This window comes from Scyliorhinus torazame, chromosome 16 (genome assembly GCF_047496885.1).
Source record: "Scyliorhinus torazame isolate Kashiwa2021f chromosome 16, sScyTor2.1, whole genome shotgun sequence".
NCBI lineage: Eukaryota > Metazoa > Chordata > Chondrichthyes > Carcharhiniformes > Scyliorhinidae > Scyliorhinus > Scyliorhinus torazame.
Window position 1 is genome coordinate 160,639,479 of NC_092722.1, and position 25,393 is coordinate 160,664,871.

At 42.1% G+C, this 25,393-nt stretch overlaps 1 protein-coding gene across 13 annotated transcripts in view; it reads left to right on the forward strand.

Moving 5' to 3' along the window:
- LOC140393179 (fibroblast growth factor receptor 2-like) overlaps positions 1–25,393 on the forward strand; it is a 240,526-nt gene that overhangs the window by 102,867 nt on the left and 112,266 nt on the right. For 8 of the 13 annotated variants that reach the window (XM_072479338.1, XM_072479331.1, XM_072479325.1 and 5 more), the window contains exons 1-2: positions 6,398–6,468; positions 8,869–9,104. In XM_072479338.1, the coding sequence (XP_072335439.1) occupies positions 6,413–6,468; positions 8,869–9,104 (292 nt within the window). In that variant the 5' untranslated portion in view covers positions 6,398–6,412. Of the gene's footprint in view, positions 1–5,717; positions 6,140–6,397; positions 6,469–6,574; positions 6,713–8,868; positions 9,105–25,393 lie in introns of those variants that run through there. The other 5 variants (XM_072479334.1, XM_072479333.1, XM_072479335.1 and 2 more) reach the window with 3 other exon arrangements.

The following is a 25,393-nucleotide window of genomic DNA, read 5'->3' on the forward strand; positions in this document are numbered from 1 at the left end:
CTTTCCCTGCACACATGTTCCCTGAACATATCTCTGCGCTGTTTCAATCAATTCTTCCCAATCAGGGCCGTCTTCCTGATCTAATTTTTCTCCAAAGGTTTCCTGGAAACCTTTCTGAACTGAAAGCAGCGATTGCAGCTCTGCAATCTGCTTCCGGCACTTTGCGTAATCTAGCGTACTTTGTCTTTGTTCTGTGGTGGCAGCATGGAGTGCTCTCAATGCTGCCTTTAGGTCACTACACTGTCTCTGTAATGCCCCTACCTGCTTTTCTGTTTCTTCACATACCAGGACTGCACGTTGCGTGTCCTGATAGGCCTTTTCGTACTGAGACTGGAAGCTGCTTAAGTGCGCCAGACAAGACTGGTGTGCCCTTTGAGCCTCTCCATCTTTTGCTGCCAACTTCCTTCTCAATTCTAAATTCTCCCTTTCTACCTCGCTTACATCGACCTTACTCATTCGATGTATGCCCTCAACTTCTTTCTGGAGCGTCCTAACGACCTCCTCTGTGCCTCGCAATTGTGCCAAGCAGGACACGATTGCCATCGGCTTGCGAGATTTCCCTAAGCTCTTTTTGTGGATCTCGCTCAGGTTCTCCCACCAAGTATGTCCTATATTCCCGGGACCTGATTCCTCGTTGTCACAGAATTCATTCCAAAGGGGCCATCCTTTCCCTTTGAGATATTTCCTGATCTCTTCCTCCCAAATGGGACATTGTCCCACTCTACTGCTGCTGGTCGCTGCGACTGCAAATTCCTCTGGGTTCATTAGGTGCTGCATTGCCTGCATTGCCATCTTTCCTAACCGAATGCTGCTCTTCAAATTTGGCACAGGGGTTTTAAGGCGGTGCTGTAAATACGTGTACGGCTTTCGCTACTTTCCGATATACAAACTTCCGACAGTTTTGTCGCAACAAAAATCTTATCAGTTTTACCTTATCGCCCTGTTAGTTACGCATGCATACACACACTTCCGAATTATGAGTATTGATCAGAACTGCTTGAACACTTGTGGTTTTCTGTTTTCAATTGGATCTCTAATTCAAATTCTGGGTTCTCCTGGAGTGGTTTTCCACTTCTAGATCGGGTCCCGTCAGGATGTCGCCAAATAATGTTGCTAATTTTCTCCTTGGTTCAATTGCTCTGTTTTATTACCTTTGCTCTCGAGTCGCCAGGTATCTTTTTGATACCGCCACGAGGTTCAAGTCCGAGTAATGATCAATAATCCAATACACCGATTAGTAAGATTTAAATCAAAGCACATTTATTATACACAGTAATCGCTACTCATGCACAAATTCTACGTCTAAGCTACTTCTGTAACTAATAGGCCTATACTTAACTTTGGACTGGCCCACCAGGTCAGGGGAACAAATGGCCTTTTGTTCGGGTTCTGAGTCTGCGGGATTCGAAGTTGGTACGGATTGGTAGCTAGGAGCGCCTATCTCGTAGCGAGCGTTGAGTTAAGACTTACGGGTTTCGATGATCACTGGAGTCACTGCGCCGGTCACGGTCAGTGTTGGTTCCTTTTTGCTGAGTGACCCGGGCAGGAAGAAGAGAGCGGTGAAGAGAGATGACGAGTGAAGAAGAGAGCGATTTGAACTTGGGGCTCAACTCTTATAGTCCCCAGGGGCTTCCCGCCTTTCGGGGCGGACACTGTACCTGGTCCCAAGTGATTGGACTTTGTCCCAATCGCTTGGTTCGATTTTCTCCAATACTGGAGCAGTTCCCTGATCGATGGGCGGTCTTGAGGTGCTCGTTCACCTCCTTTGTTTTGGCTCCTGCTGGTGCCGAGGAGTCTGGCTTTGCTCTGTGTGTCAAAATGTTACTTATTGTTCCCGGGGATTGCTCATCAGTATGCAGATGGCTGTTCACTTTGTTATGCTGATGGTCGCTGGTATCGATGTTGTCTGGTGTTTGCAGAGGTAAATACACAGCAAACCTGCAGCTGCTGTTTTTTGTCTTGTTGGCTGACTTTCCCAAAAGCCTTTGCCGTTCGCCATTTTGAATCGGGAGTTGGCCTCTTTAGGTGGCTACACTACTTTATGTAAATATCCAATACATGCATAAAATCATAGATTTGGCCTATTGAGTCTGCACTGGCGCTTGGAAAGAGCACCCTAGTTAAGCCCACACCCCCACCCTATCCCAGTAACCCCACCTAACCTTTTTGGACACTAAGGGCAATTTGGCATGGCCAATCCACCTAACCTGCACAACTTTGGACTGTGGGAGGAAACCGGAGCACCCGGCGGAAACCCATGCAGACACTGGGAGAACGTGCAGACTTTGCACAGACAGTGACCCATGCCGGGAGTCGAACATGGGACCCTGGCGCTGTGAAGCAACAGTGCTAACCACTGTGGTGCTACTGTGCCGCTAGACTTGAAAAATTCTCCAGTGTGCTTCTGCTGAGGAGCCAGATTTACTGGAAGTACACATTAGTATTCAGACATACACATTGCACTCTCCTATGGCAAAATAAAGAAAATCCGGTGCAGCCAGTACCCGAATTTGCACGAACGCATCACCATCGGCAACAGTTGCCACCAGGAGCACAAAATCAGAAAATTATCTCGGGGCATTTTTCAGGCAACTGGTAAGAGCGTGGTTGGATATGGTTGTGAGGTTTAGGGGCTGAGCATGGCAAGATATCCATGTCCCAAAACAAATCTTAATTTGGCTTAATCTGTCGAGTTGTGGTTTTCTAAATTCTAATTATCAACGCAGAACCAGCCTCTAATGGCAGAATTGAGAGACAGCAGCAGGATAATTTACGTATTATAATTTTGTAATATCTTAAAAATGGCAGGTTCATCAAGCACAAACTCCGAAATAATATGTGACTGCCAATCACCTTGTACCAGCCTGTCGGTGCAGAAAATTTGTTAAGCGTGTGCTCATCTGTCTGCATTAGCTGATCAAATATGTGGTTCCAGCACAAGCTCATGATCTTATTTGAGCTGTTACGAAAATAGTGAGCAGGAGCCAGCTTCTCCAGGCAGAAATGATAGGAAGGAAAGTGATTTGTTCCCCTTCAAACTTTGAACAGAGCACATCTCCAATTCCAGCCACTGAGGTAGATAATGCTTGGCATATTTTATGCGCTGTTTTATTAAAAATAACCAATGTTTACTGTCTGAGGTTGAAATGTGCTATTATATAAACCTGTAATTTATCCTCTGATTTACTTTTCAAGTTATAAACACTGTCACTGATAACTTGTGTAAGTCAGCTTATTATGACAGTTACTCTGCATTTCAGTAACCCTTAGAACTATTTCAAATATATATATATATATAGAGAGAGAGAGAGAGAGCTTCTGATTGGTTTTGGACTAGGATAGTTCCAAAGGATTTTTGAGACTACATGCTCCCTTTGTAACAAGTCCGAAACCACATCATGCTCAATACAAACTAGCAATATTTTGAAATAGTTTACATTTTGAAGGCTTCCTCCCTTTTTGTTTCTCCTCACTCCCATGCTGTCCAAATATACTTTGAAGTAATTAATTGCAGTTTAAAAGACACAGTATTTTTTTCTCTGTGCAAGAGCAGGCCCTGTTCAGACGTTCTGGCACCATTGGCTGAATGGGTATTTCAAAGTAACTTGACTATTTGGATAATGCAGATTCTGCCGCTGTAGACTTGTAGCTGAGGAAAAACGAGCTCTCCCCTTTTCCCTCAGAAGGTGTCAGCATACTGGAATGTAAGGTACCTCCGTATAATATCATTATGGTTCTTAAACTGCTTCGTAACCTATTTTCATTCATATGGTCACAAATCTGTGTTCCATGTTAGAAATGCAAGATTTTGGTATGAAAATGAATATATTTTGCTTTAAGTACTTTGAACGTGTTCATTTTGATGTCATTGTAAAAGTATCCAGGAGAGTCCCAGGTTAATGCCTGATTTATGTTGACAGCTGACCATCTCTTGTGGTGAAAACTGTTCCAATTAGTCCCCATATCTCTGGGGGATTTTGAAGGGAGAATAATCAGTTAATATTTGTGTTTTTGACCAGTATTCAGTGACCTCTGCCAGTTAAGCACGCCCATGGTGGTTTGGTGAGGACGAAATTGGGTTCAACTGTGATGTTTCTGATGGTTGAATAGTTTGCCTGGCGCTCACTGTCCGTGCTCATGATAGGGAGTGATACATTGGGCAAAGGAATAGACGAAGAGGAGAAGTGCTGCTTGAAACATCATCCCGGGTTTACAGTAGAGGAAGTGAGAAAATTGTGATACTGGCTAAATGTTATATATCATAGATTATCATAGAATTTACAGTGCAGATATCTTGCAGTGCAGTGCAGATGCAGATATATAATATCAGCCGTGTATCCATCATAATAAAGGGCACTTGTAAATGTAAATCTAACAGGAGATGAAAGATGTGAATAGAGTTCCCTTGCCTTGTTAAAAAAGATGTCAGGTATTAAAGAAAGAGGATAACTAATGTAACATTTTTCTTGTATTGAGACACTACTTATGCTTTCTCAACAGTGATGGCAATGCTTCCCAATTAAATGGTAAATCGATGTCCTGCACTGTCAGAGTATATTTGCACTTCATTATTAGAGAGTGTCGCTCAACCTATCCCCTTTCCTTAATACCCTGGCTGCTTATTGATGTTTCAGTATAACATTTTGAATGGCAGATTTTTAAAAAGGTAAGTCCCTCGGGTCTTTCAAGAGTTTAGGCAACTTGAGAAATTTTGTTGGCGAAAGACTAAATAAAATGGATCCCCTCCTGGTGGTGGTGGGGGCTGGGAGTGGGGACGGGAAGATACACTGAATGGGGTCCTTGTCAGTCCCAGCTCTTGTTTAAGACTTAAAGCTATTGTTCTCTTTGCTGCCTGAACTCTGATGGCTTTACTGCCCTTGGTCCCAAGTCTGTTGAGTAGTGTCTATTTGTCCATTCACACTCCACTGGGGGGCTCAATAATAGGCGTATTAGCCATACCATTCACATTCAATAGAGCCTTGAAGGGGTTCGAAAGCAGCCAATCACTTTACACAATTAGTGAATAGATTATGGTTCTATTCAAAAGCATAACTGGTGTGAAAGATTCCTCAAGCTTGCTGTGATGAGCTTTTCATCCTCAAAATATCTCATAATGGAATTGTTTACTTGTGATCATTGTTTTAATACTCTTTATATTTTTTCACATTGTGTAACTGCTATCCCTTTAAGAATTGCCAGGCATTACTTTAATGGTAATTCATTTAGCCAAATGAGCTGCTGTTGATTGATTGCTGTTCTTTCAGCCTAAAGGAGTATACTCCTTGAATTGCTGTTAAAGGGGGAAAAATGCTGTCTGTCTTGTTATTGTTCAACCCTGCTTTCCAAATACTAATAGGTAGATGTTAGTGAATGCTCCACTGTCTCGTTGCTTTCTGTTTCTGCGTTCATTTTTTTGCCATTTGAACGCAACAGCTACTAGTCTTGGAAATGTATGTTCATGTGTTGGGAATAAACTGAGTTGGGGGACATGCCAGCAAACTGTATGCCAAGTTCTCCGTGCTGTGAAGTGGAGGAGTCGCAGCCTGGCCCACTGAGTTAAACATTACTGGAAACTGATTTGATTGGCACAGGCAGTTTGCTCTGCTTGTTTGATGATGGGGAGCTCAGTTCAGGAACAGGTTCAGATTACAAACAGGGGGAGTGACTAAAGAGGGGAGAGAGAGGGGAGTGCAGATTTGCAGGCACCAGAAGGCTTTTGAGATTGCAACGAGCTTGTGAATGAAGTGAATCCGGCAGAGCTGGGGATGCAGTTTCTGCCTTGATTCTGTATCGTTGCCGTCGGTGTTTTCTCACAGGGATACCCTCAGGACGATTGCAAACACTTGTGGTTTAGGTTCCTGTCTATTGTATAATAAGAAAAAAGTTGCTTGGCGAAATGGACACTTTTTTTCATTCTACGAGAGCCGCACGCTGGATGTGTGTGTTTGGGTCATGTTTTCACTGATCCCAAATAATCAAGATTTCCTCCGAGACCTATGGCAGTTGGAGCTAAGTAGTCCCGGCACAACCCCTGTTTCTAGAGGACAACCCAAGGGATCCCACATTCCTTACTTTAATTCATCTTGTGCACACGCCTGCTGTGGGGAGCGTGGGTCATATTCCTGCTGTAGTAGTCAAGGTAATTCTACCAACTGTTGGATTGCAGACAATTATTGTACGCCAGAAATTGCACTTGAATGTTTGAAACCAAAATTTCTTATCGTTTTATTACATGTTTAATTTAAATGCCACATTTTGGTGGCCTCAAGGGTCAGTGCCAAATAAAACATTAGCTGAAGCTGAAAAACAATGAGATGACTGTGATGAAGTTAAATGACATTAAGTCGATGCAGAACAAGTGCTCACTTGCAAACTGTGCGCGGAGAGGATTTTTTTAATTTGGCCTGCAGGAATGCAGTACTTCTCTCAACTCAGCCGCCTTTCCCATGTTTGGAATAATTTGGGCAGGTATGTGATGAGGTGAAATGGCTTGAAGAGCGGGTGGCATTGAGGCCATCAATCAAATTAGCTTGACAGCTCCTCCCCAATGTAGTCTGTGGGGGGAGACAAAGTTCCCTTTCAAAATAAGTCTAGCTTTCACTGTGCAAGGAACTCCGCAAAGGATTGCTGTGTATTTCTGTATTGCTGCAAGGAGCCAATATGTGAATACTCAGGAGAAACATTGCATGCCCAATGCTGTAATCAACTCGAGGTACTTCTTAAGACTCGCACATTTTTTTTCTCAATGTGATTTTCTGTTTATTTGCCACAATGTCATATCTTTGTAAGATCACTTCACACACCGATCTGTTTTTAAGCAGGAAAAACTAATTTTTACAGCCCGGTGTAATATTTTTTGGCATATTTATACAATTGAGAATTGTGATCTGATACTGTTCATCACCACACTTTGCTGTCACTTTCACTGAAAGGGCTGCAAATTAAAGTGAGAAAAGCAGAATCTTTAGTTAGTTCTGACGATGCATTTGGGTGAAAAGTTAGACCAGTGTAAAATTTATTCTAGCTTGTAGAAAAAGATCGACAGCACGGTAGCATTGTGGATAGCACAATTGCTTCACAGCTCCAGGGTCCCAGGTTCGATTCCGGCTTGGGTCACTGTCTGTGCGGAGCCTGCACATCCTCCCCGTGTGTGCGTGGGTTTCCTCTGGGTGCTGGAATCCGGTTTCCTCCCACAGTCCAAAGATGTGCAGGTTAGGTGGATTGGCCATGATAAATTGCTCTTCGTGTCCAAAATTGCCCTTAGCGTTGGGTGGGGTTACTGGGTTATGGGGATAGGGTGGAGGTGTGGACCTTGGGTAGGGTGCTCTTTCCAAGAGCTGGTGCAGACTCGATGGGCCGAATGGCCTCCTTCACTGTAAATTCTACGAAATCGACAACCTGTACATTTGTGGTAAATGTCATTGGGCAAAAGAGCATGGTGAAAATTCTGAAACTTCCATCAACTAAATGATCGCATTTACAGGGTTCACAATGTAATTATGTGAAGATGCTCTATAGTTGTGAAGCATTTTGGTTTTGTACTTAAATATACTTAATGTAAAATGATCTAGAATATTTGAAAAAATATTTTCTGAAATTGAATACCATTTTGCAATCTTCCAAATGTTTATTAACAGGAATACAAAATTTATGTTATGGAGAGAGATTGGTTGAAACTTTTGCTTGTTAAGGGTGTGATCCATTTAGCAGTGTGCTCAACATTTATGGTCAGATGCTACTTTTGCTGGTATATTGATTTAAATTCTGGATCGCATGCTATGTGTAGTTGTCATTACGCAAGTAAAACGTATTTAGGGGTGTTATGTCCACTGAACTGGGAGTAACTTACTCTTGAACACCAATGCAACTTTCATAGACAGTAATGCAGCATGAACAAATTAATTTTTCACTCATATAAGCTGTCGGGTCACTTTAGAGGACAACCAGTACAGAAATTTGTGTTTTATTCAAACACCCTGTAATCAACAACGCCTAATATTTTGTGTCTGTTAAAGAGTTAAATTGGGTTTACGTAGATCTTTTTGCAGGAGAGATTGGAGCCAGATAGCTCTCATCAGAGACATTTATTCTCAAACATAGATTTTATTTTCACCAGTTGTTTTTCCTATTATGTAAGGGTGCTGTGTTGATGTATTTTGACTCGTGTGTTGACTCAGGTCAGAATGTGTATTCCTCTGGTTTTGCAGCTTTATTTGCAGTAGCAATCCCCACATACCTTGTGCCTGTACTGGAGGACCGTCCTGCGCATTGACTGAAACTGTCCCCTTGCATTCGCATCTTCAATACCAATTGGAAAAAAACTTGGGAATGTATGCATTAGCTTTAACAGTATAATTCCTGGGAGGCATTTTTTGGTGTGTTTAGTGCAGCAGTACTAAGCTAATTTTCCAGTAAAATCTTAAAAACCTTCAATGCAGAAAGAATGCAGGAGGGAAAATGAATGAAGACAACTTAAGTACTGCTTATGAATTCTTTGTACTTTATTCTTCTGGGATGTGTTTTACCATCACATACAGTGTGTGGATTCAGGCTTTCCAGGTTTGACACGATGGAAAAAAATTAGAAACCAAAGATTTTTTTGAATAATTTACCCAATATTTAAACCATTATACGGCTGGTTGAAGTTACTTGTTTGAAAGTAGATCCTTTTTAATAAGTACCTTTAATGTAAATTTTCACCAGAAATAACTGTTAAACAGAAGATGATTTTTTGGGTGTGCAGTTGCTGTCACAAAGTTTTTTTTAAAAAAAGCATGATTTTCACTTTTGGAACTGCAAGTATCCCTCTTTGGATTGAAATAAGTTTCCACAATTGTTCCACTGACAGACTAATTCTTCTTTCTGCAGCCTTTCAAGTGAGGAGCCACACAGTAAAGAGGAGGACATTGGTCTTTCATGCCTATACACAAGAATTCAGATGGGATTAGAGTCCAGATGGAGTTCCTGCAGTGGTCTAAGGATCTTCACTAACAGGATGCCTGGTTGTTGTTACTTAGTCTGCTGGGCCATGTTAGCCATGGCAGCACTAGCTGCAGCAAGGCCACAGTTTAAGCCTGCTGATAATGGTGCTTCAGAAACTGAAGGTATGTTAAATTGCATTGACTACAATGTTAAGTGGCAGTTATTGTTACATCAAGGGAAAATAAAGGCAGCTCTTGTCTAATTCAGCCTTTTTAGTGCTTCTAACTATTCGTATGTAAATTTTGTTTAACTGGCCTGAGCCAATAATTAAACTTTGGTATCTTGCTTACTTCATAATGGGACAACTGAAGTATTTGCAAAAGTCTTTACTGGAATGAGAGATGTTTGATCTCTGACTTTGTATTTATTTCAAGCAGTGCCAGAGAGTGCACATTGTTTTTGTAAGGTCCATGTCTTCAAAAGTTCTCTATTTTCAAGTTACTTTTGCTTGTTTCTTGTAAGTCTTCCCAATTTCTCCACATCAGAAACCACAAACGAGCAATTAGATACTTTAAAAAGGGAGATAGCATTTCACTTCAAAAACCACACTAAGCAGTGCATTCAATTGTGATTTCATATTCAGCAACATTTGCTTAGTGGCTTCCAATGAGTGAGAACTCACTCTGTGGCTTTATCAGCAAGGCATAGTTGAATTGATCATCATTTTGGCAGTGATCTAGGGAATCTGTGAGGTGGTTCCAGAAGTCACTGGTAGATATCATTGCTCTGGAAAGGCTCAGTCAAAGTAGGATTCTGGTGTGATATCATACAGTAGCTAAAGTTGATTTTTTTTTTCTCTGTTTTAAGTGAAGATTCAGCATGTTAAGTAAATGTTGCTTTTTTTTTAATTGTGAAGGAATGCCAAGATACTCTAGGTAGTCTCACTTGTATTTCACGGGTTATCTTGGTGCGTTCTATAATTCATTACCATTAGCAGTTTTAAAAGCATATACCTTAATAGTTTTTGGTTACTTGGGATGTGGGCAAGGATGCAACTTAAAATGACTCCATCGCTGACATGAATGAGGTTTTTTAACTGATGGATAGATAAATGAATGAAGACTTATGTCTGCGGGTCTGTCGACAGTCAAGGGAAATTGCAGTCAGTGTTTTGGCTTGGAGGTAATCTGAGAATATAGAGAGAGCAGTTAGGTTCTCATCACCATTTAATGAGTTCTATATTATTTTCCTCCTGTTGGCGACACGAGCATTTTCAGGAACATTTTTAGTGGCAACCCAGTGCCGGTTGCAACTAGTCTTAGAAGCTGCCATGGTTGTTTGACTTATATAAGCAAGAATACAAGGAAGTGATGAGGAGAGTGCAAGTTAGCTCAGTGCCAAGTAGAATCTCCAGTTTTACAGCTTTTAGTGATTCTACAAATAGTGAGAATCTTTCAATGCATTAAGTCCCTTTTATATAGGGACTAGGACATTTTTTGTTTGCTAAAATGCACATTTTTATTTGTTTCCGCTGCAAGTTGTAGTTAATTGTGAAATATTGAAAGCTGGGAGCTCAAAAGCTCATGTATAGTAGTGCTGGTTCTGTTCTGCTGCCTAGTGAGATAAAGGAATGGAATGCTATTGAGAAATATTCATACAGCAAATTAAAAGGCCAGGTGAAAACAATGAGTGCTATAGTTTTAATGGAACTGTCAGTCCTGCATTTTTATTTTTTTTCCCATTCCCTTCCTTTGGGGAAGTGCCTGGCCTCCACTTGGCAGCTGCCCAAATTGAAACATTTGAAATCACAAGCTCACCACGTGGGGAACTGCGGGTGCAGACCCACGTCTTATGACTGTATGGTGAAGCCTGTTGGCACATTCCTGAGAGCGCCTCGCAGTGTGGGATTGTGGCCATTAACCCAAAGGTCTATGAAGCACAGACCTTTACAGTAATCCTGTTTAGTCCATCTGTCACTCTGCTGTGTATTTTCAAAATATGCATTGTGAAAATATGGGGCACATGTGGAAAAAATGGAGCTGAGTTGTTGGTGGCTTATATTTTTTTAATCTGTAGCAAAAGTATATACTGTGAGATTCCAAGATTTTTAGTTTTGTCAGAGAAATCTGCAAATGCTGCCTGCCCTAATCTCCCTAAACTATACATGCTCTGACTCAGAAGTCACATCGAACAGCCCACCTTCTCCTGTGTTTCTGAATCAGTTGCTAGGAGGTTTGAGCAAGTGATCTGGGAATGATTTTCCTTTTTATTCCCTAACAACATCTGCTTTGCTCCGAAAAGCAGTCCATAACGAAGATCAGAAACACAGTGACATGGGGAATGAAAGCTGTGTGCACCTGCTGCCATGGTCTCTTCATTTTCCAATATACAGCCATGTAATCCTCAATTGAAATATCAAGGATATAATTTTTTTTATATGGATCACTGCAAATTGCCTATTGCAAAGGAGATTCAGCCTTTAATGTGCTAATGACTCTTTCAGAGTCACACACTAAAACACAAATTAGCCGCCCTATACATGTTTAAAGCACACACACATTGGTTTACTCATTTCTTTCTACTTGACCTTTTTGAAAACTTGAGCTTTGCCGCCCCCCCCCCCCCGGTATGTCAAAATTATATATTAGATAAACTACACATCAGAGGTTTAGATTTTCTCTACTATTTAGTTTTACACACCTGAACACAAGTGCTGAATCGACACAGTGTGAACCAGACTCCTTTTTTGAGACTCTGCGTAACTTTGTCATCAAATTAGGTATTGAGCATTAGTATAACTGCCCTACACTAACCTCTCCTCCCTGAGCCTGGAGCACAGAAGTGTTTCTTTGGATAAGTGAAATGAAAACCCAGAGTCAGCCTGGTCTTTAAGGAGTTTTTGACTCTTGGGCTCTTTGGGTTATGCTCCAGTCCAAGGAGATTGAAACAGGCACCTGGCTGACATGCCTCCAGCCTCTGAAGGCTTTTCCAAGGTAAGTGCAGAGCTTTAGCAAAAGACCTGCTTAGATTGTGAAATAGAGCATGGTCAATTATATATTTTTAAATATATATTTTTATTCGAGTTTTATAATTTTTACAGATAACGCAACATACTGTCAGTGCAGACTCTGCACGTTCTCCCCCAGTCTGCGTGAGTTTCCTCCGGTTTCCTCCCACAGTCCAAAGACGTGCAGGTTAGGTGGATTGGCCATGATAAATTGCCCTTAGTGACCAAAAAGGTTGGGATGGGTTATTGGGTTACGGGGATAGGGTGGAAGTGAGGGCATAAGTGGGTCGGTGCAGATTCGATGGGTTGAATGGCTTCCTTCTGCACTGTATGTTCTATGGTTCTATGATTTAATAGGAATACAGTTTATAACTATATGCCAATTTTGCATCAACGGATACTTGTCACTTTTCCAGGCTGCAAAAGTTAGGATCTGATGTAGCCTTTTTTCGTTAGTGTCAATAATTGAAGGCCCAGAATTTAGAATAAAGATCATGCCAAATATCGTTCCTTAACTACATCAAACCAGTAGGATTGAATCTTGACCCAGGACCATACACATTGGGCTGGATTCTCCATTTGGGAGACTATGTGCTGACGGCAGCGTGGGAACAATGGCGTTTTACGCCCAAAAAAACATTGCACAAGCTGCACTGATCCTCTGTCTGGTGGGGGGCTAGCAGGCACGCAGTGTAAAGCCCTCGACTTTAGCTATGGATACGGCTGGAGAATTGCCAGGTCCTTGGCCGCGCATGCGCTGGCGTCGGCCTGCAGTGGCCACGTCATACAACATGGCGGTGGCTGCACGCGGACCCAGTCTGCCAAAAACTGCCCCCCTTTGGCCAGGCCCCCACTAGTGTCCCCAGCAAAGCACTCTCTGCCAGCGGAACAGCTCCCACCCAACTGTGGCGGCGCTAGACTCAGTCCGCAGTCGCCATGCCGAGTTCCCGAAATAAAATAGCACACGTGTCCCACGCCATCGGAACTCGGCCTCAGGTGAGGTCCTGAGGCCGTCTGTGCGGCAAGCAGTGTACTCTGCAAGTCTGCCATTTTGGAGGGGGCGGGGCATCGCAAAAATGGCACCGCTCCTGATTTTGGTGCAAACGGGGATTATCCGGCCTATCGCCGAATGAGATTTTGGCGTCGGAGACCGGGGAATCCTGCCCATTGTACATAATCACCCTTGACTACCAGGCACTTTAGGCACATTGGAGAAATAGCAGGATCAGCCTGTGTCTCAAACACGGTGTAATGTGCAAACGATGCATTATCTTGAACTGAGTCGCCTTCATTCTGTTACATACAAACATTTTATTGGGATAATCCCATGTTTTACCCCATGTCTTCTTGTCAATGTTCATTGCCAAGTCTCTTTCCCAAGACTGCAAGGTACCCAATGTACTCGCACAGGATCTAGAACACAAGGTATCAATAGTACTTGCTAATTAACTGTTTAGGCTCCACAATAGTCGGGACTTTTCCACCTGGGAAACAGAATTGTAAAGATGCATAGTTTTCTTCTTGAGGATAAAGTTGCAGATATTTTAAAAAGGTGTGTCTCGGAATGTCAAATTGTTGGCATAGCTGCTCAAAGGATGACGAGGAGGCACCACTGATCAATTACATCATTAAAATTGCTTTTTGTATGTTCTGTACATTTTTGTAACCAAGAACTGAAAGGAGGGCTGATTGCTTATTCTGGTATTGTTTAGAAACTCCAATAGTAAATAAGGCCAAGACCTGCAATATATTGATTTTCAAAATTCAGGACAGTTCAACAGAAAGCAGATATGGAGGTGTCTTATTCAAATCCATAATAGTCTTAATCATAAGTAACTTATCTTCCATTATAATATTTTGGCCTTGCATTTACAGGGAAATTTATAAACTTTTGACTGAAGCAATGAAAATACGTTGCTAACTGAGGAGTTTGTAGCACTTTATTGCCAAATATTAAATGTTTTCTGTAGAACTCCGTATGATTGAACCATCTGACATTAGCTTTAGGCAGTGTCTGCTTGGCAAATAATTAGTTAACCTATGCCCAATTATCAAGGTCACCAAATAAACAAACGCTGCTGGCACCTTCAAATTGTTTTTAGCATGAAGCAGGTTAAAAATTCAGAGTTTTATAAAGTTTTTTCTGTTGCTTTCTAGGTTGCTCCCAAATAAGGCAACATAATACATTATTTATGATATTAGTTGATGCTGAAAACGGCTACTAAAAATGCCAAGTAGGCTATTTAAAACCTAAACCAAGTGGGCAAAAGCCTCTCTGGACTTCATTTTGGCAGCTGTGAAGTTGATGGTGTCAAATCAGTGATGTGTAAAAGAAGCCATGATGTGGAGATGCCGGCGTTGGACTGGGGTGAGCACAGTAAGAAGTCTTACAACACCAGGTTAAAGTCCAACAGGTTTGTTTCGATGTCGCTAGCTTTCGGAGCGCTGCTCCTTCCTCAGGTGAATGAAGAGGTATGTTCCAGAAACACATATATAGACAATTCAAAGATGCCAAACAATGCTTGGAATGCGACCATTAGCAGGCGATTAAATCTTTACAGATCCAGAGATGGGGTGACCCCAGGTTAAAGAGGTGTGAATTGCATCAAGCCAGGACAGTTGGTAGGATTTCGCAGGCCAGATGGTGGGGGATGAGTGTAATGCGACATGAATCCCAGGTCCCGGTTGAGGCCGCACTCATGTGTGCGGAACTTGGCTATAAGTTTCTGCTCGGCGATTCTGCGTTGTCGCACGTCCTGAAGGCCGCCTTGGAGAACGCTTACCCGGAGATCAGAGGCTGAATGCCCTTGACTGCTGAAGTGTTCCCCGACTGGAAGGGAACATTCCTGCCTGGTGATTGTTGCGCGATGTCCGTTCATTCGTTGTCGCAGCGTCTGCATGGTCTCGCCAATGTACCACGCTTCGGGACATCCTTTCCTGCAGCGTATGAGGTAGACAACGTTGGCCGAGTCGCACAGGTATGTACCGCGTACCTGGTGGGTGGTGTTCTCACGTGTAATAGTGGTATCCATGTCGATGATCTGGCACGTCTTGCAGAGATTGCCATGGCAGGGTTGTGTGGTGTCGTGGTCACTGTTCGGAAGACTGGGTAGTTTGCTGCAAACAATGGTTCGTTTGAGGTTGCGCGGTTGTTTGAAGGCAAGTAGTGGGGGTGGAATGGTCGCATTCCAAGTATTGTTTGGCATCTTTGAATTTGTCTATATATGTGTTTCTGGAACATACCTCTTCATTCACCTGAGGAAGGAGCAGCGCTCCGAAAGCTAGTGACATCGAAACAAACCTGTTGGACTTTAACCTGGTGTTGTAAGACTTCTTACTGTGTAAAAGAAGAGCAGCCAAGTGGATTTTGCTGTTCGCCAGTTTGAACGTGGAGGCAAAGTCTTACATTGTAAATACAGAGTTTGTTCTGTTGTCTTTCTACAGATTCCAACATGATAATGAGATTTGGACATTAAGCATATGTAAACTAATATTTACATTAAAATAGGCTCGGTATTGGGCACCTGGTGCAGAAGTGCATACCTCACAATCAGATTATTGCCGGTTCAAATTCCAGGGCTGCCTATCATTGTGTCCAGTGTTCCCAGTGAGCAGCTGTCTTGGCTAAGCGATTGGATAGAGTCTCCTATAGGGGAGGAGGTTATTCCATTTATTTGAGAAAAGAGGAGAGAGTACGCATTGACAGCACAAACTCATAGAAGTGTAATTTCTAGCAGGCCATCACAGAGTATCATTGACAGGCATTACAGTCAACTTTGGGGCAAGTGGTTCACTTTGGAGTTGTGTGAAAGGGCACATTAATAGATGGCTTCAAAAAGTATGGTGAAGTGAAAAAGCTTCATACTTATTGTGATAAAATCTGATGTAAAATGTTTATTAGTTATTAAAGAATATAACTTTATCAAAGCACAAGGTTTATTAATTTTTTAAAAATCAGAAAATGTTCAATTATAACATACAAAACAGTTTAACAAATTTATATAATTTTTATAAAAATATCCCCCCCCCTCACCCCCCAATTGCTGACGACAACCAGTTCTGTGAAGAAGGTAATGAATGACAGACACCTGTAGTAAAACCCCTTCTCCAATCCCCTTACAGCATACTTTATCTTTTCCAAATGACGGAATCCTGACAACTCCCCCAACCATTTTGAAATCCTAGGCGGTTCCGGTGCCCTCCATCCGAGCAAGACTCGTGCCTCAGGGCTATTAGATAGGTGAAGGACAAGACATCAGCCCTCTTCCTTTTCTCCAGCCCTGGCAAGCCCGATACTCCAAAGATCGCCACCATTGGGAAAGGCTCCACTTTAACTCCCAAAATCTCTTGCATTGTTTCAAACAAGAAAGCCAAAACATAACTAACTTAGGGCAAGACCAAAACATGTATGAGTGGTTCGCCGGTTCCCTCAAGTAGCGCTCACATCTGTCCTAATGCACGCCTACGTGTGACAATAAAGATTATTATTATTATATATATCTGATATCCTCCCTTCCCCTATCTCTTCAAGAAAAAGCACCTTACCCATAAGTGAAGGCGTCGGCAACCGAGGAAACAAAAAGAGTTCCTTACGCACTTGCCTAAAACCATTCCCTCTCGGGAGTTGAAACTTCACCACCAACTCCTCCAGCATTGCAAACCTACCCTCCATGAACAAATCGCTAAACCACTCCGACCCTGCCTCTCCCAGATCTTAAACGCTGATCTTAAACCAGCCAGTATAAATCTAGGTTCTCACAGATCGGCACCAGTAGCGACATAGATCCTAATTAAAAGTGCTGTCTGAATTGATTCGATATTCTCAGAGAGACTTATTATCATAGAATTTACAGTGCAGAAGGAGGCCGTTAGGCCCATCGAGTCTGCACCAGCTCTTGGAAAGAGCACCCTACCCAAGGTCAACACCTCCACCCTATCCCCATAACTCAGTAACCCCACCCAACACTAAGGGCAATTTTAGACACGAGGAGCAATTTATCATGGCCAATCCACCTAACCTGCACATCTTTGGACTGTGGGAGGAAACCGGAGCACCCGGAGGAAACCCACACTCACACGGGGAGGATGTGCAGACTCCGCACAGACAGTGACCCAAGCCGGAATCGAACCTGGGTCCCTGGAGCTGTGAAGTAATTGTGCTATCCACAGTGCTACCGTGCTGCCCCACGGGGCTCGAAGAGAACCTAGCCGGAGAGAATGGAAGAGGAGCAGAAACACGTGCCCTCAAACTCAGACCTATACAAGAAGCCTCCTCCATCCACCTCGTGCCGACCCCCGGATCCTTAAACCACCTGACTTTCTCAGCATTTGCCACCCAGTATTAATACATTAAATTAGGTAATACCAGCAAGCGCGCGCTCTCTCTCTCTCTCTCTCTCTCTCTCTCTCTCTCTCTCTCTCTCTCTCTCTCTCTCTCTCTCTCTTTCCCCCCCTCCCGACTGCCTATTCTTCTGCAAGAAAGTCCTTCGAACCTGGGGTGTCTTACTCACCTAAACAAAAATCAAAATTAACTTGTTGACCCCACTAAAGAAAGATTTAGGAAGAAAGATTGGGAGACATTGGAACACAAACAAGAACCTCGAAGAATGTTCATCTTATCTGTCTGAAACCTCCCCGCCAAGGATAATGAGAGGGCATCTCACCTCTTCAAGTCCGCCTTCACCCACTCTACCAAAGTGGCCAGGTTCAACTTATGCATCGACACCCAGTCATGAGCCACCCGTACTCCCAGGTACCTAAAACTAGTCCTGGCCAGCCGAAACGGTAGCCTCTCCAGATCAACTCCTTTCCCCAGACGGCTCACTGGAAAAACCTTCCTCTTGCCCACGTTCAATCTATATCCTGAGAAGGAGCCAGACTTAAGCACCTCCTTTATCTTGCCCACATTAGAGAGATGCTATACAGTAATAAATTGACCGCATATAGGGACACCCTATGCTCCTTACCTCCCGTCTCTATACCCCTCCACCCAGCCGACGACCTAAGTGCGAAGGCCAAGGCTGATGACGATTTTCCGTTTTCAGTAGCATAAGGGGCAGAGAGGCTTCATATATTCAGCATGTCAGGATTTACAGAAAAAACATTGTACCATAGCATTTTCAAAACTATTCTGAATTGGTCAAACCTACACTGGGAAAAGCCTGGGTTACTGCAGTGTCTCAAAACAATAAATTTAATGTATTTTTTTAAAGTAATACTGCCCTGGCACTGAGATAATATGTGATCATACTGCTTGTGGTAATTTGTAGTGTTTTCTTGCACTGCCACGTATAAAATGGGTTAGGTTAGAGATCCCTCTTGAACAGGTTCTGTTTGAGAATGGTATATTAAATTACCGTAGGGCCAAATGGCCTGTTTCAAAAAGCAAAATACTGCAAATGTTGGGAATCTGAAATAAAACTGAGGAGTGCTGTAAAGGCTCAGCAAGTCAGGCAGCATCTGTGGTGGGAAGAACAAAGTTAACGCTTCAGGCTGATGACCTTTCATCGGAACTGGGAAAAGCTATAACGTTTCTTTAAGCAAGTACGAAGGCAGGGAAGTCGACCGAGATTAAATGAAAAAGGGATAATGGTGCAAAGCAAAATAAGAGACGTGATGGAACAAATACAAGTAAAGCAGATGGATCTCAAGGAGACAGGAACCACAGAATCACGTCATGCCCCAGCCCCAATGGTGCCATTCTCCGCCCCCAAGTGGCCACTCCTGCAGGCCGCTGGTCTCTGATTCTGTGAGACATGGCACCGGTACTTGTCTTCTATGCACCTCCCGACTGCTGCTCTGCTCAGCTCTTGGCTTTCACTCCTGTGGCCGGGCCTCGAACCTCAAACCCGCTCCCGCTGGCCTCATTTCCGCGAGACACGACGCTGGAGCTTGCCTGGTCTTCTTCACACCTCCCAACTGCTGCTCTGTTCACCTACCACTCTGGTGACAGGGTTTTGAGCCTCGACCACCGCGTGTGTTGCTGGTTGCTGCTGGCTATCTGGTTGGTTGCCTGTCTGCTCTCCTCAGTCCTGGCCTGAAGGTCGGGAGTCTTCCTGCTGTTACCTTCGATGGCTGTTGGCCAGCGTCTCCTCCTCACCTTGCTGAAGGCTTCTCAGGCTCACACCCCAATGTTAGGTCAGCGACCTCACTTTTGTTTTTGACTGTCTGCCAGACCAAAAGCCAGAAACCTTTGCAGAAACTTCACACCAATTCAGGAGATCCATGTCTGAACTGCTCTTTGGTCTCCACCACCTCTCAACTTCTGACAAATTGTTTTCCCACTCTACAGGGGAGTCCACCAATCTGAGCCCAATGTTGTTCGGTATTCCCTGCTGAATAAGCTTATCAGCAAATTTAGAGCTACCAAGGCTCTGATTGGTGTATCCACGGTGTTCCCAAAACATCAATCACCTTTCCTTGTGGGGCCCCCCTATTAGCTGGGACCCCATGCTGCAGCGTTGTGTGTTTCATTGAAGGTTTGACTCTGGTTGAACTGTTGTATAAATTAAAATTAGAATTAAGAATCTCCTCCCTGCCATCAGTCTGATCTGTTTCTTTGGTGTCCTGCACTGTTCTCATGAACCTCGGTGTAAGCGTGAGGAACGGCAGCACCGTGACACAGTGGTTAGCACTGCTGCCAGGGACCCGGGTTTGATTCCGACCTTGGTGACTGTGTGGAATTTGCACATTCACCCCCTGTGAGTGTGAGTTTCCTCCGGATGCTCTGGTTTCCCCCCACAGTCCAAAGAAAAGCAGGTTAGGTGGATTGGCCATGCTAAATTGCCCCTTAGTCTCCAAAATGTTAGGGATAGAGCGGGGGCGTGGGCCTAGGTAGAGTGCTCTTTCAGAGAGTCGATGGGCCGAATTGCCTCCTGCGCTGTAGGGATTCTATGTATTTTACAGCCTTCTGAACTCAATATTTACTTGCTTCAAACCTGTTATTACACTTGAGACATTTTACAGTTCTGGCGAGAGATCATTGACCTGAAAAACTAGCCTTATTTCTCTCCTGAGATGCTGCAAGACCTGCTGAGGATTTATTTTCAGTATTTAAATTACATCACTTTGGTTGGCATGATATCAGTAGTAGATTTTTTATTTTGCTTTATTTCCAATGTCTTATAAAGTTAGAAAATACACAATTGTCTGTGTAATTGATAATAAGGTTAATACTTGTTGAATGACTGGTTACGAACATTTGATTGTCCAGGATATATTAAAGGGGATATTAAAAGACCAACCCAGCAGAATTAAGTGAAATATAGCTAGAAGTTGCAGATTAGTCCATTTAGACTTGCCTTCTGGTTGGCTAAAAATGGTATTGGCTGGGAATGATGGGTGTAAAGAGAAAACTAGGTAGAAAGAGGTTAATGTATCCCCATTGAGAAATCTCAGTAGTAGCGATTTCCCCAACATACCTAATTATAGGGAAATATTAATTTAGTCGTTTCCATCATGTTTATCATCAGGCAGAGATGCTGCACCACACCATTAGATGATTTGTCTATTGATCAATTTTTTGCTTTTGTGTACATCTTCATTTTTGAAATGCTGAAAACTCCAACAAATTAAATTGGTAAAGTACTGTCATCTGGGGCTCTTTATGGTCATGGGGCTTACATCCTCGTCTTCATCTCCACTATAAATATCAGAATTTCTCCCAGTGTCTCCTTACACAAGACTTTAGATCTAGTTGAGTCTCATTTCAACCGTTCCAACCATGCATCTGCTGCTCTTCGTACAACACCCATAACTTTTAACTACTGTGAACCCAGAAATAAAGTAGATTGTAGCATCTGTTAAGGAAAATGCCATGTTATGACATTTTTAGTGTCTAAAATTTTTGTATTACACGACAGGCCTTAGGTGCTTTTCCCTCAATGGGTGGAAATTTTCGAACTTGGGATCAGAGTGGAAGGATCAGGGGTCAGCCACTTAAAATCGAGAAATCTTTATTCAGAGACTTACGAAACTTTGGAATTCTACACCCAAGAGTTCTTGTTGAGTATATTCAACACAGAGACCCATAGATCCTTGGGCACCAAGTGAATCAAGAGATAGGATGGGAAAGTGGAATTAGTGTAGAAGATTAGCCATGATCTTATTGAATGGTAGAGTAGGCTCAATGCCATGCTCTTGTACATACCTCTTACTTTCTCCCTTTGTCAAACTGGGGAGTGGTTGAATAGTGACCAGGAACACGTGCAAAGACTGAATATGAATTTTTTTTTTTTTTTGCCCCTTGTCTATATGGGCAATTGAAGTCAAATCAGTTAACAGCACAGATCTGGTACTGTTTCAATCTATATTGCTAATATAGCTAGCCATTAAAGCAACCTAGAGAAAAAAGACATTTATATCATACCTTTCTGTCCGCAGGACATTCCAAAGCACTTCTGAGTCAGTGAATTATTTTAAAAGTGTGGATACTGTTTTGTAGGTAAATGAGTGTGAGTACAAATGTTGTAAAATAGAGAAACAACATAAAAATCAAGCTAAGAATAGTAATAACGTTTTGTAACTTTTTGTTTTACAAGTGAAAACAAACACTCAAAACAGGTCTATTGGAACTTGTTGTATTCATCCTTTGGATTTTAATGAATTAAGCTTTGGTCCTGTTGGAAAACATTCTGAGCCAAGCTCATGTTCTGAATCATCTAAATACTGACCTGGTCCAATGTCTAATGCAGAAGACAGGTGTTCCAAGCTTCCTCAAGTGTATGGTAAAGTCATTGTATAGCATGTTAATGCTAGGTTTGTTTTTCTCATTTCCTTATTCATATATTTTCTCTGGCAAATTCACAAATAGAATTCACAGATGAAATGTGTAGTATTTGTGAATGACCAGGTTACTATACACATAATTTACATTTTCTGTTAATGAAATTGATCAAAATCAATAAGATTAAAGATCTTTTTCATTTTTAGATATCTGAGTTCCATCGCTGTCCCTGTCCAAAAATAATAAATGGTGACATAGCTTTAGTGGGTTGTAAATAGTAGCGTTTTAATTCCCGTTGCAGTTTATAATTTACAGCTTTTATGTGTGGATTCGTCAGGAAGAATGGATGATGGAAAGCTGTCTATTTCATAAAAATGCAAATAAAGTCTTACAACTTCCTCAAAGGTCTTCGCAAATGGAGGACAGCACAATGTGTCCTGACTTTTTAGTGTTCTTTTTTTCCTTCTATTCATAACATCAAAGCTCCCTGTAAGCACAATGTGTACACTTTTGAAATTAGTTGTAAAAATTTCTAAGTTGAGAAAGTGGTCCTTAATGACACAAAGGGGAATTACATACAATGGAGGAATGCAGGGTTTTAAACCCTGATTGTTGTAATCTTGGTGCTTGACGTAAAGTATTTCCAAGCTCTGCTGAGGGCCACACTGCGCTAGTAAGGGAAAGCACATTGTTTGAAATGTTCATTGAAATCATTTGTTCAGTATACCAAAAGAAACTGTCCAATATAGAGATTTTCAAATGTCCTAACTCGAAGCTGGTTTAGCACAGGGCTAAATCGTTGGCTTTGAAAGCAGACCAAGGCAGGCCAGCAGCACGGTTCAATTCCCGTACCAGCCTCCCCGAACAGCTGCCGGAATGTGGTGAAGAGGTGCTTTTCACAGTAACTTCATTTGAAGCCTACTTGTGACAATAAGCGATTTTCATTTCATTTCACATGAGATTCTTCAGCCATTTACCAGGGAAAAGTATCCCCTGTCATTCTTTTATTTTCAGACTTAACCTTCTGAGGGATGGGAGCTGTAACCCCCAAGGCTGAAGAGCCCCACCTGCCCTTTGCAATGGTGAAAGGAGCCATCGGGTTTAAGGACCTGCCCTAAACGTCAATCAGAATTGAGAGCCGTGTGGCGTCCAAATGAGACCCTTCTGACTTGGAATACTGAACCGGTCATCACTATGTCTGGATGTGCAATACCCATTAAATGCCAACCTAGTATTTAGAGGCTATTCTAATCGCCACTTAGGTGAATCTTATTCAGAAGCTGACATTGAGATTTGATAATATGTATTTTGTGAGGTGAAGTTTAGTCTCTATGTATAAATTTCTGTGGTATTTCTCAAAATATGCACTTGCCTACATGTCATGTTTAAAAAAACACATGTAAACCTGTTGCTAGGAAGCTAGAATTAAAAGACCCTGGGATTCACAGAAACTTTGATTCTAGTATAGACATATTAAGAATTAAATCAGAATTGTACGCTGAATGCTATTGTATTATTTAACTTCAAAGTATAGGGTCAGTTTTATCAGAATTATAAACATCCAAAGCTTACACTGAAGAAATGGTTTTGTAGATTTTTGGAGAATGCAACTCCTCCACAAATGAACAACCCCCAAAATCCGCAGTGGATTTGTTAGTTGTCTGTGGGAAGTCCAGTGGAATGCTCACAGTAAGGACCTGAATGTACCAGGATCCCCACCATTTCTAACATATCTTGTAAGAAGTAGAACCTTTGCTTGTCCCTTGAAAGGCAAACAACATCAGCAGGCAGAACTTTGGGCAGGAGCACCACATGCCTGGAGCCCTGTTTTCCTGGCTCAGTAAGTGGTGGCATATCTCTGAGTCTTCATTTTAATAGAGTTCTTAATTGGTCCTTTGCACTGGAGACTGAAGGTGACCTACTTTGGGCTGGGGGTGGTGTTAAAGTCCCATCTGCCCCCAATTTCGAGTCTTCGAACTTGAAGAATGGTGAAAAGCAAAATAAATTGCTACATGTTGCAACTCATTGTAAAGATTACATCAGATATATCGAGGCATTTATTTCCTTTTAATGTGGTTAGATTTTGGACCTGTTTTAACAAGAGCGTTGTTTATAGTCTGCTTTTCAGAAAGCTTTGACATTGTTACTTCACTGAGTGGTTCACAGCGATGTGAAAGTTTATTTTCATTTTGAAAATGTTTTTGATTGTTTTAATGATTTGTTCTAAAGCAAACTAGGTATGTGTGATAATTAAGCTATGCCTCAGTGCCATGGTACTCCTGTGTGCTGGAGCATCAAAGCACAATGCTGTGGAGTAGAAGAATATTGCCCCCTTCCTACTGCTCCTCACTACACAACTCCCTGTGCCCACCGTCACCACCCCATCATCTCCATTCAATTGATTAGCTCCATGTAATAGAATGGAAGTCAATCCATGGTAGAGAGAAGAGGACTCCTTGCTTTGGCAGCGGGTTGTCCTTAAAGACTATTGTGGCTAAACCCCTACTGGTTCTGTAGGCAGGACTGACGATGAGGAATAACTATATGGGGATACATGATCAAAGATTAGTGAGCTCTCAGTGTTATCTTCAAGGCGGAGATGGGCTTATGTGCACCTAAACTGGGCCAATGCGATTCTTATACCTATAATGGCTTTTTAGTAGCTGATAAGTATGTCGCTGAGTTGTATTCTTGGGCACTGTTTTCTCTTTAGCAGTGCACTTATCCTGCAATTTAAAACAAAATGCAGGGGATGATTTGAGGCAATGGTCTACTTTCATATCCTAGATTTAAAAACTCACATGTCATGTACGAAATGGCAAGACAATCTAGCCTGGTCAGGTGTTGTGCAATGCATTCCAGCCTCCGTATGTCCTGCTACAACAGCGCAGTGTTCAATTTCTTAAATGAGTCAGACCTCTAAGTAAGATTACAAGTTAATTATTTCAGTGTACTCACATAATGCATTCCATTAATGATGTTCTAAATTTCATGATAAAATTAAAATAGTTGTAACCTTCAGTATGTCCTGTGTGCACCAAGCTGAAATGCTCCCTCATTTCTTACTATGGCTTTGTCTGAGTCATGGTTGCTAACTTTCCACCACCCTGTTAGATTCCGAATCATGATCTAGTATTTTAAAAACAAGTTTTGTGTGCCTGTTTTGTAGTTGAAAATTGTTAACTTCAGTTTGAACAAGTCAAAGAGCAGCTTCACAAGCTCTTGGTTTATTCTGTCTGCAGTCAGTTTTGCTATCCTTTAGAACAACGTTCAATTGATTAAGGCACAACTATGAATGTGGGTGTAAAGGAAATTCAATGTTAATGAAGGAGGTGTGTCAAGGAAAATAAGAAGGTTTATTAAATATTCTTCTATAGGGGATAAAATAAAATGTAAATTTTTGTTAATGCCCTAAATCGTAACTTTGAATTGTGTTATGATCACCACATTGATGCTAGTACAACCTATTTCCCTGAAAGGGCATCTTCATCTTTCATACAGAATGTTACTTGGCCAGCTTATCAAAAAATCACTGCTCAGTTTTAGACCATCAATGAGATAGTTTTAACATATGGAAGAGTTAGAAAGTTCGCAAACTATTATTCCATTTAAAAAAAAACTATAAATGCTACTTGTACACAGTGGACCTGTGGTATAATGTTTGGCACTTACCTCCTGTCTCTGTGGTTGTAGGTTGTTTGAGTTAGGTTGGAGCGTTTGCTCCTTCCTGTCTGGAGTAA